General features: G+C 45.3%; 1 protein-coding gene across 1 annotated transcript; it reads right to left on the bottom strand.

The window, feature by feature from the left end:
- Positions 1 to 1,570: 1,570 nt before the first annotated feature.
- On the bottom strand, positions 1,571 to 7,543 carry Ppp1r15b (protein phosphatase 1 regulatory subunit 15B). The gene is given in 3 exon segments (XM_028764770.1): positions 1,571 to 2,582; positions 2,585 to 2,759; positions 5,231 to 7,543. Coding segments are annotated over 3 exon segments (2,091 nt in total). The 5' UTR covers positions 7,103 to 7,543; the 3' UTR covers positions 1,571 to 2,538.
- Positions 7,544 to 10,310: the final 2,767 nt, after the last annotated feature.

The raw sequence follows: 10,310 nt of genomic DNA, 5'->3' as shown, positions 1-10,310 counted from the left end.
CTCCTTCAGTCAAAGACCTTCTGTCCTTGCCACCACTTGGCCATGTCTGCAGGCATAATTATTGTAACCAGTCATTTACTCATTTAATAGTGAAGGTGAAATGTGGAACAATTTTCAAACATCTCAAACACACCATGAATGTACAGATGTCCTGTTCCCTGCAAATATACAGGTGCTGGGTCTCAGAAACAAAAACCTAATCGTCTGAAATCAACTGTTGTTAAACTGCAGTATTGTTTTAAAAGAAATGTCACAGTTTTTCTTCCTCAAGTCAACATGCCTGCTTTCCAAACAACTCAGCTTCTCAACTAGCCTAGGTCCACAGCACCAAGCCAGACTCTGCAATGCACTCTGGAGTTCACTAAAGGCAGGTGCATAAAATACACAGAAATGAGTGTTCTCACAAAAATAAGACCAGCGTTTCTGGTGCTGCACTCTTACTACTGTGTGTGGGTGAACATCATCACCATTGAGGCAGACCTTAAAGCACATCAAACGGAAATAACCTGGGAGATTATAAACTGAGGTAGTTACCCTGCCAGTTCTGGAAAGCTCACACTCACAGCCAACTCAGAGACCCTCTCTTTTGTGCATGTAACCACTAAAGAGCTGGTTACACATTCCCTCAACCTAGCCATGCACAAAAGGTGAAGCTAACTGAACAAACCAAGCACATCTAATCAACACACCCTATTTGAAAGCAAGCTTTGGGGAGGACACCAAGACTTTTTGGCTGCTCTATCTATACTTTCTGCTTTGCTTCTCTCTACGTAAGGTGGAACACAACAAACCTGGATATTGACCTTTGTATTTGACATTTCACACTTTGAAAACTCAGAACTGCACGATCTGATCCAAGTTTACAGTGTCACCAAGACAGGTTTGAAAAGTGCCAGTGCTGAGGCAGGGTATAAGTAACACTGGTTTTAAGATACAAAAAACTGAATTTCTGAGATGTCTCCCATATACCTCCTAGAAAAATTCTAGGCTTCTAAGTTTAAAAAATAAATGTCTACAATGCAATGATTACTTCCTAGAGTGCTTACAATTTCTACCCATTCTTGAAAACTACAAAGAGGCACATTCAACTAGAACTACAACACACAGAAACCTTCCAAGAGGACAGTTTGCACAGAAACCAAATACACTAGATGTTAAAGTTTGGCAGGCCAGCTGGGCATCACAGTGTGTGCCTTTAAAAAGCACACCAAACCTGGATTCCCCAGTCAAGAAAGTACTGCACTTATGGGTTTGTGGCAGTCCTTGGAAATATCTTAAATAGGCCTAGACATAGAAAAAAATCTGGATGCACAGCACACCCACCATATGCAATCCAAACAAGAGGACAAAAGGATCTTTCAAAGTCACCCTTGGCTAAATAATGAGTTCAAGGCCAGCCTAGACTACACAAGACTCTGTCTTTAAATTAAAAAAAAAAAATCCACCACTGAAGTGACACAACAATGTCCTTTAAGTTGGTAACAACAGGTTTTAGCCTCAAATAGGTCAAATCTATGAAAGTTAAAAAAAAAAAAAAAAACACAAACTCAAAAAGACAAAGACAAACAAACCAAAAAATACAAGCATAGCTCAACACCAGGTTGAAGCAGGAAGAATGTCATGAGCTCAATCCCCCACCTCAAAATATAACACAGACATACATATATAAGAAAACAAATACAAGGCCCATTAATTTTAGAACAGAAAAAGCATACAAGGACCCAAAGATTTTAGATAAGTATGCATAATCTGAGTTAGAACTGAATATGAGGCTCAAACCTTATAGTTATCCAAGACAATGTTTTTTCTTTCTTTTGCAGTACTGGGGACTGAACCTTGCACATGTAGACAAGAGGCCCTCTGCTACCAAGCTATAGCCCCAGCCTCCTTTTCCATTCTGAATTTAAAATAAAAAGGTCTTGTTAAACTCCCCACACTGGCCTTGAGTTCATTGAGTTCACTGAGTTCCAGGAAGACCTGGAACTTTCTATCCTTCTCCCTCAGTCTTCACAGTAACCTGACTGTTTTGTTTTGTTCTGTTTGTCCTCTAAGACTGGATCTCACCACATAGCCTAGCTGGCCTGAAGCTCGTATGACCAGACCGGCCTCTGCCTCCAGAAGAAATGTTTTGAAAGTGCAAAATTAACCTCTCACCCCAGGTAAGCAGAGGATATTTAAAAACACTTCCAGCTGGGCATGGTGGCACAGGAAACAGAGGCAAGAAGGTATCGATTTCAAGGCCAACCTGGTCTACATATATAGACCTAAGCCAACCAGAACTATGCAGTGAGACCCTCTCAAAAAGACAAAACCCACATCCAACTAAATAGGAAAAGAGAGGATTAAAGATTAGAGATCCTTCATTATCGGAGTTGGTGTTTCTAATTAAACACATTACCAAAAATAATTAAACTACATTGCTAGATACAAGCTGTTACTTTAAAAACATGTCCAAGGACAGCTGCCAGTGTTTGTTTTTAAGAAAAAGCTCTCAAGTAAGAGATAGAGTGGGTGAGGGTTGCAGGCTGTTCACTCGGCTTAGCATTGCTGTACAACAGTAAGTCCTTTGACACATATTCCTGCAGTCTACTAAACATTCTTTCTCGGTGCTCAAAAGTCAAGCAGTAGCCAATGGCAACTTCTGTTTCTTGAATTCGTTTCTGGAACCTGCATCCATCCCTTGCAAATTCTTCCCATGGTCCTTTGCGATCCTCATCACCACTTATATAATACTCAGTAACTTCTTCAAGGAAGGTTACCTACAAAGACAAAAACCAATGTTAGTAACTCTGGGATCTCAGAATCAACACCACACTGACACCAAAATAGATGGCTCTCCTTGTCCAGCACGGAAGTTGGATGGGAACTGTTTCCTGTTTGTCTGTGATCTCTGTTAGCCTTTATTTCTTAGAGAAATACAGAAGTTCCATATGTTACAATTCTTTCCCTGGCAATGAGTACTCAGAAAGTAACCACAGCGGAGACAACCTTAATAAGCCAAGGATTATGGCCCCTCCCATAACCCCAGGCTGAAGTAGGACAATCAGGAGTCTGAAGCCAAATGCTTTACATGAGATCCTGTATTTAAAAAAAACCTCCAAAAGTAAATAGTTGCTCTAAAGCATGCTTAGTAGTTACATCAGCTAATCCCGCCGAGGCCTGCAGCTTTCCTTCCCTTTACATCAGGCCAAGGAATGCCCCCGAGAACAATTAGTAGGCATGTAACACCTTACTAGATATTGCAGTCTAGTGGTTACCCAGTCACTAAGATAAATAAAAATAAGCACTTTTATACTGTGGACCAAATGCCAAACTTTTTCAAAGAATTTTCAAAGATTTTCTCATGTGAGCCCCCATGTGGACCCCCATGAGCTATGAAAGGGTTTTACCCCCATTATACTGACAAGGAACCGAACGCCAGCGAGCAGCTGAAACCCCATAGCATCTAAGTGCTGTAACCACGCGGATTCCAAAGTCGACAATCTGCTGTTTTGTCAGAACACAAAGTATTTCACACTCCATGATCCCAAGGCCTCCCTAAGACTGGACACTACGAATTATTCCCACAGAACTAAAGAACGGCAGGTAGTCAACGGCTGTCAAATAACAATTATCATAGCTAGACACAACCTCTTCCAAGTTCTGGTTCTAGTTCAGTCAATCGTCTTCAACTAAACTGAGACATGGAAGTTGGTTGGCCTCAGCCATTCAAAGGAATGGACATCATTTCTGAGTTTTTTCTACTTATTTGTATTTTGGTAACTCAGGCTGTGAGGTGTAGCTAGCTTGGTGGAAAGGTGAATGTTTAATATGCGACAGGTCCACAACTCCAACCCCTAGCATCCCAAGACAAAACAAGCCTGCGACCTTCCACAGCAGATCTTAATACTTCCACTGGGTGAGGAAGTAGACCGGGGAGTGGAAGCACCCCTTAAGTCTAGTCTGGCTGCCCTATCCCGCCAAACTCCATCTCAGCCCTAACCCCAGGCAGAGCAGAGAGGTCCCCAGAGCCAAGTGCTCGTGCCACTACTCCGATGGTTTCCTGCCTGTTCCCTCAATAGCAGTTTGTCTGTCCTGAAGAGGATAAAGACAGCTGTTCAAACTTCATTATAAATAATATATTGGTAATTATAAACTAACAAATATAGAGGCTCTCTCATTATGCCATTCTAAAATTTATCTTTTCGCATGACTTATGCCTCTATAGGCAAGATATAAGATTACTACCATTTAGATATGTCCCAAGAATAGTTCCTAAAAAGCTGGGCCCTTCAGAACCAGGAGTGCACTCACACTGTCCATTTGACAGGCACTGGAGCTACAGAATAAGAGGTCAATGATAACTCACCCATTGTTCCTCTTTCCAAATGGAAGTCTAAGGAACTAAAGAAACTCCCTCACCATAGAAGACATCTTTTTATCAGTAAAGTCAGCTGAGTAAGCAGTAAGAGAGGTTAAGCAACTCCAATGACTGAACATGAGTAAACTCAAATATAAAACGAAGAAAGGACTGCCCATGAAGTTTTAAGCAAGCCTGCAGGCTCACAATTATCCCTGCACTTGGGAAGCTGAGATACCAGGCTCAAAGGCCAGCCTGAACTTCAGAGTGAGGACTTGTGTTACATAAGAAGACCTGAAAAACAAACTGGGCTGGGAGTTCTGGCCAGCTTGAGACACAGCTAGCTGTAGGAGAGCCAGGTGTATTGCCCTCCTCCCCCAAGGTCCTACTCATGTATCTTTGGCTAGTCTGGAACTCACTAGGTAGACCAGGCTAGACTGCAAAACTCCAAAAACCCACCTGCTTCTAAAGTGCTGGGATTACAGGGACACACCACAATAACATTTTCTGGGCAAACAACTAAACAAACCCAATTTGCTACTTGATAGTATTATTCCTCTGGATTCCAACAGACAGGAATAAAGACATATAGCCAGCAAAAAATAAAACATTACATATTCCCAAATAAAATACATACAAAATCATTTCTAACCTTCAGGTTCCACCTACCAAGAAGAGACCTCTGTCAACATCTAATTCTGGCATCTTCCATTTGGATAAGAACATTTCTCTATATTGGGAAGAAGGGTCACACTTGAGTATTTCTCAATTCAAGCACATGAGCTCAGAGGCCTTCCTCAAAAATATGCACAACTGTGCTTCCACAGGAAAAGTCATGCTGCTATAGTAACCATGTCAAAATACAAATTAGTCACATAAAAGGAAACAAACCTTTTTTCTCTTGATATGAGTGTATCTTTCTCCAGAAAGAGCCTCACCCAGCCCACAGCCTGGACAATTATCTTCTTGGCTCTCTAACAGTTGTGCCTTACAAGAAAGTAAGGTATGATGCCCAGAAAAAGCCACTGTGACCTCAGAAGATGCCTTTGAGTCCTGACAGCCTTTCCAGTTCTTCCCTGACGTCTGAAAAGGAGCCTTAAAATTTAAAAGGTTGTAGGGGTCCTCAGAATTACAGAAAGAGTTCCACAGTCTAAGACTCTCTGCTTCATCTGCACTGGATTCCCAGTCATCCTCCTCCCCAGAACTATGGTCAGGGGTCCCGGGAAGGGGTTCCGCCTGAGAACTCCCTACGTAAGAGTTGGCAGACCAGGACTTCACTGAATCAGCCGGGTCTCTGGGGGCAATTCTGGCAGCAGTCTGAATTGTGGCTGTAAAGTTTTGTGGGTTGTAAGGATCTACACTGTAGAAAGAGTTCCAAAGGTGAAGCCCTTCAGAGTCCTGCTCCTTGTCTGATTCAGACAGGGAGCCATCACTATTGAAACCATCATCCTCAGGTTCCTCATCCCAACCCTCACTTTCAGAATCAGAGCTGGTGTCCAAGTCACTGGAGGCACCTCCCAAAATATAATCTATCAGTTTGTTGCTACAAACTGGTCTGGTAGAAACAGGAAGGTCATCCCCTATATCTGAGTAGTCAATTACATCAGTGTGGTCCTCTTCACATTCTTTTTCCACAGGTAACTTGCAAGACAGACTGCTTCCCTGGGGGCTCTGTGAAACTTCTTCAATCGCCAATTCTAGTTTTTTCTTAATTGGCTGCGGGCTGACTCCAGCAAGGGCCACCCCCTGTGCTGGGTTATCTGTGCAATGTTGTAGGTCCATACGGAGAAGGTTGTGTTCCTCCTCTAGGCTATGATAGCCATTATCTTGGTCAGGGGTGGGTAACTCTTGCCCTTTGTTAGCCTGAAGGAATTCTAGCCGTTTCATTCGAAGGTGGTGGATTTCCGGCAAGCCTTCTGTAGAGAGAGGTGGACACTTTCGCCATGCGGTTGCTGGCATCTCTGCACGCAACGGCTGGGGGTGACAACCATCTTCAGAAAGGTAGCAGCTCTCTGGGGGTAGTGTTCGGAAATCCACAAGTTGGCCAGCCCCAACGCTGTTCTGACAGCGTAGCTCTAACTGGGGAAGGCAGTCCAGGTAGGAAGGGTTCAGGAGATAGGAAACTACCTTGAAATTGCCTAAGCTCTGAGTGCTCAGAGGCCCAGAGGATGAAGAGCTATGTTCTCGGTGGGAGACTAGACCGGCTTGAAGACTACTGGGCAGCAACTCCACTCCCCACAGTTGCTGCTCCAGAAGGAATGTGTGCACTGTAGAGTCTAAAGGTCTTTTCTGGGCCTTGAGTTGCAACTCCAGGTCTGAAGACGAGCACTGCCATTGGAATCCCTCCTCTAGCCAATCAAGAGAACTGACAACCAAGTCTTCCGAAGAAGAGTCTAGCCGCAGTGAACTCAAAGATTTCTGCACTGTGGGAGCGGCAGATTCCTCCCGTCCTCTCAAAGCTCTCAGGGCGCTGTAACTTGCTGCAAAATCTAGCCATCTGGTTGGAATCATGCCACCGAAAAGCTGACTCCAAATAAGCAGCTTCTGGAGTAAACTAGGGAGCAGAGCAAGGAGCTGGGAAAGTAATTTGGTCCAGTACCTGGTCCGAGGCTCGGGCAGTGCGGAGTCCCCGGGATTATGTCGAGAGGAAGGCGTCGGGTACTCGGAGGAGCAGGCGTGCGATCGCCGAAGGAAGGGCAGCCGGAACCAGGAGCCCATCCGAGGGGCAGGCCACTTCCGGGCCCTGTGTGTTCCCGTCTCCATCTTCTTTCCTTGGCAGCTTTTCCGGCAAGAGTACGGAGCTCAGCAGCGTCAGAGCGGGCAGGATCCGAGGCCTACACAGTCTCAGCCTTGCCCAGCCATGAAGCGGGTACTGCAGTCCGATTCCCGCGCCGGCAGAGGAGGCCCAGAGAGCGGCGGCTTCCGCAGCGAGCGATGTCCCGTACGGCCCGGCGGCCTTCGCAAGCGGTGGCGACCGCGGCTACGTCCATCCCGGCGGGGGAAGAGGCGTTCTAGTCCGTGTGAGACCGCTCCACCATAGAGAAGACCCCTCGCGCGGCAGCGGCGGCGGCGTTTCCGGAGACCGCGGTCCTCACGGAGGCGCGAAACGCACAGACGGAAAGGTTGGGTGGCGGACGGGAGCTCAAGGAAGCGAAACTCAAAATGGCCGCAGCCGCACACCCGGAAGCTGCAGGACGAGACGGAGGACCGAGGGCGTCTACTCCTACCGCTCAGCGCCGCCTAACGTCATTTGCTGAACCCCACCCTCACCTCCCGGGAGGCGGACTTGCCTCACCCTCGTGCGTGGCCGCTGATTGGCCGCGCCTGTGGTCCCTGTCGGCTTCCTTACTCAAGGAAGAGCAGGCTCGCACGCGGCAAGTTGCATCAGCCGGACCAAGAATGTACGCATGCGCAGTCAGTTTGCTCTGGTCTCCTAGGAGGCTCCGCGCTCCACCCTCTGGGTTAAAGGGAAGGGCTCAGGGAGGTGAGTGGGTTTCAAGAGAACCTGAGAATTCTCCTGAGCCTTTTTTATGGATCGGATACACTAAGCTATGTATATGTAAGATACGTATATCTGTCTTCTCGGATTAAGAAGACAGGAGTTAAATGATGTGGGCAGTGCTGTATAACCAACTTGTATGGTGCTAAAACACAAATCACCCCTAGTGAATAATAGTAGTGAAGACGGAATACTCACACTTTCCTGTCCCCTCTGCTTTAGGATTTCTAAGTCTCTAGCATTGCCTGTGGTCTAATTTGGACATCTTTCAGCGTTTATTTGAAAGGAAAAACGTAGTGTTACTGGCAAGCTGAAGACACAGGTGGAAAGAGTATCCGTAACTGCTAACTCAGCTTCTCAGAAACAGCGAATTCATTTATTTCCTCAGTAACAAGAACCACAGAATACAGTGCCCAGTGAAGGACAACACATTGGTGACTTTTGTCCTCTGAAAAATATTAACTGATTAATTTTAATTGCTGTAATAAGGGAAGGGTTTTGTTTGAAACATATTTTATTCTGTAGCCCAAGCTGGGCTGAAACTAACCACAATCTTCCTGCCTCAGCCTCCCCACCAAGTGCTAATTTCTCTCTTGTGAGTTTGGTCTTTCTTTCCTTCTTCCTCTTTCCTTCTTTCTTCTTTCCTTTCTTTTTATTTTCCCTTTCTTTCTTTCTTTCTTTCTTTCTTCCTTTCTTCCTTTTTTTTTTTTGAGACAAGGTTTCTGTGTGTAGCCCTGGCTATGCTGGAACTCATTCTGTAGACCAGGCTGGCCTTGAACTCAGAAATCCGCCTGCCTCTGCCTCCCAAGTGCTGGGATTAGAGGCGTGCACCACCACCGCCCAGCTATTTTTCCTTTTCTTTTTATTTATTTGAGGTGGGTTCTCTCTACAGAGCGTTTGTTTGTATTTGTTTGTTTGTTTGTTTGTTTGAAGCAGGGTCTTTTTACAGAGCCCCGACTGGAACTGGCTATGTAGACCATGCTGGCCTTAAACTTGCAGAGATCCGCCTGTCTCTGCCTCTCCAGCACAGAGATTAAAGGCATGCGCCACACCTGATCTTTAGTTCACTTTCTTATTCTCATTTGAATCCACAGTGTAAAGACCAAGTGACTATCACAGAAGGTAGTAGTTACACCTAAGGAGTATCGTTGGTTCGCTGGGGGAGGGCCAGCTGATCCTTGTTGAGCAAGGAACAAGCTCTTTTCTGAAACCAAGAATTTCTTCTGTTTACGCCCCCCCCAATATCTTATTATGTCTCAAAGTAACTGGTTTCTTAATCCTAAAAGCTTTACAAAAATGTATTAGTAATGAGTCAGTTTTCATAGTAGCAAGGAGATCCAAGTATGCTATTGAGTTACTGCCAGCTTCAGTTCCTTTTGGGACGAAGCTGAGAGGATCATTTCTCTCTTAGCCATTGGGTGAGAAGCTGTAGTCCCAGGCAGATAGAGTAGGGTCAGGAATACTAGCTAATATTCTGCTCTTGCTCTCCCTCACAGTCCTCAATTGTTTAGCACCGCCTACAGAATAAAGGCTCTGTTTAGCCTGAGCTAATATTCTCCACCCTTCAGTTCCTCTTGAGCACTGGACTTGTCCTTCCTCCAGGCATTAGACGGGCAGCAAAGGCCTCGCCCTTTCTTGGTATATACCTACTTACACTCCCAGCTGCAACTTGAAGGTCAGTGCCTGCTTCAGGCCCTCAGTGACCTTACGGGTCAGAATCAGTCACTCCTTCTCAGCTGATTCACACCTTTCAATAGAGCTTAACAGATTGCACCAGCCCTTCCTGTAAGTGTTCTCTCCAGTCCAGGCAATAACGCACTGTACCAGTTTCCCAATGGCGAGGAACTGTTTTCTGTAGAAAGTTCCCTTAAGGTGGTTTTAAAATGAGTCACGGGATCCTTTGAGAAATTTCTTTTTAATTGTTTGTTTGTTTGAGAATTTCTTCCATTTGTATGATGTGTTTTTGTCATGTCCTCTTCTGTTGATCCTGAGCAGGAATTATCACTCAAGTCAGGGTTCCTGCTCCTTTAAAAAAAAAAAAAAGATTTATTTATTTATTTTATGTATGTGAGCACACCATTGCTCTCTTCAGAAACACCAGAAGAGGGCGCCAGATCTCATTACAGATGGTTGTGAGCCATCATGTGGTTGCTGGGAATTGAACTCAGGACCTCTGGAAGAGCAGTCAGGGGAGCGTTGCCGGGCGGTGGTGGCAGACGCCTTTAATCCCAGCACTTGGGAGGCAGAGGCAGGCGGATTTCTGAGTTCGAGGCCAGCCTGGTCTACAGAGTGAGCTCCAGGACAGCCAGGGCTACACAGAGAAATCCTGTCTCAAAAAAACAAAACAAAACAAAAAAACAAAAAAACAAAAACAAAAAAAGAACAGTCAGTGCTCTTAACCGCTGAGCCATCTCTCTGGCCCTAAATATGTATTTTTAAAAAGAAAAACAAACCGAGGCCAGCCTGGTCTAC

Source organism: Grammomys surdaster, unplaced genomic scaffold (assembly GCF_004785775.1).
Source record: "Grammomys surdaster isolate TR1022 unplaced genomic scaffold, NIH_TR_1.0 145, whole genome shotgun sequence".
Taxonomy (NCBI): domain Eukaryota; kingdom Metazoa; phylum Chordata; class Mammalia; order Rodentia; family Muridae; genus Grammomys; species Grammomys surdaster.
This window is presented reverse-complemented; position numbering and strand designations above follow the sequence as displayed.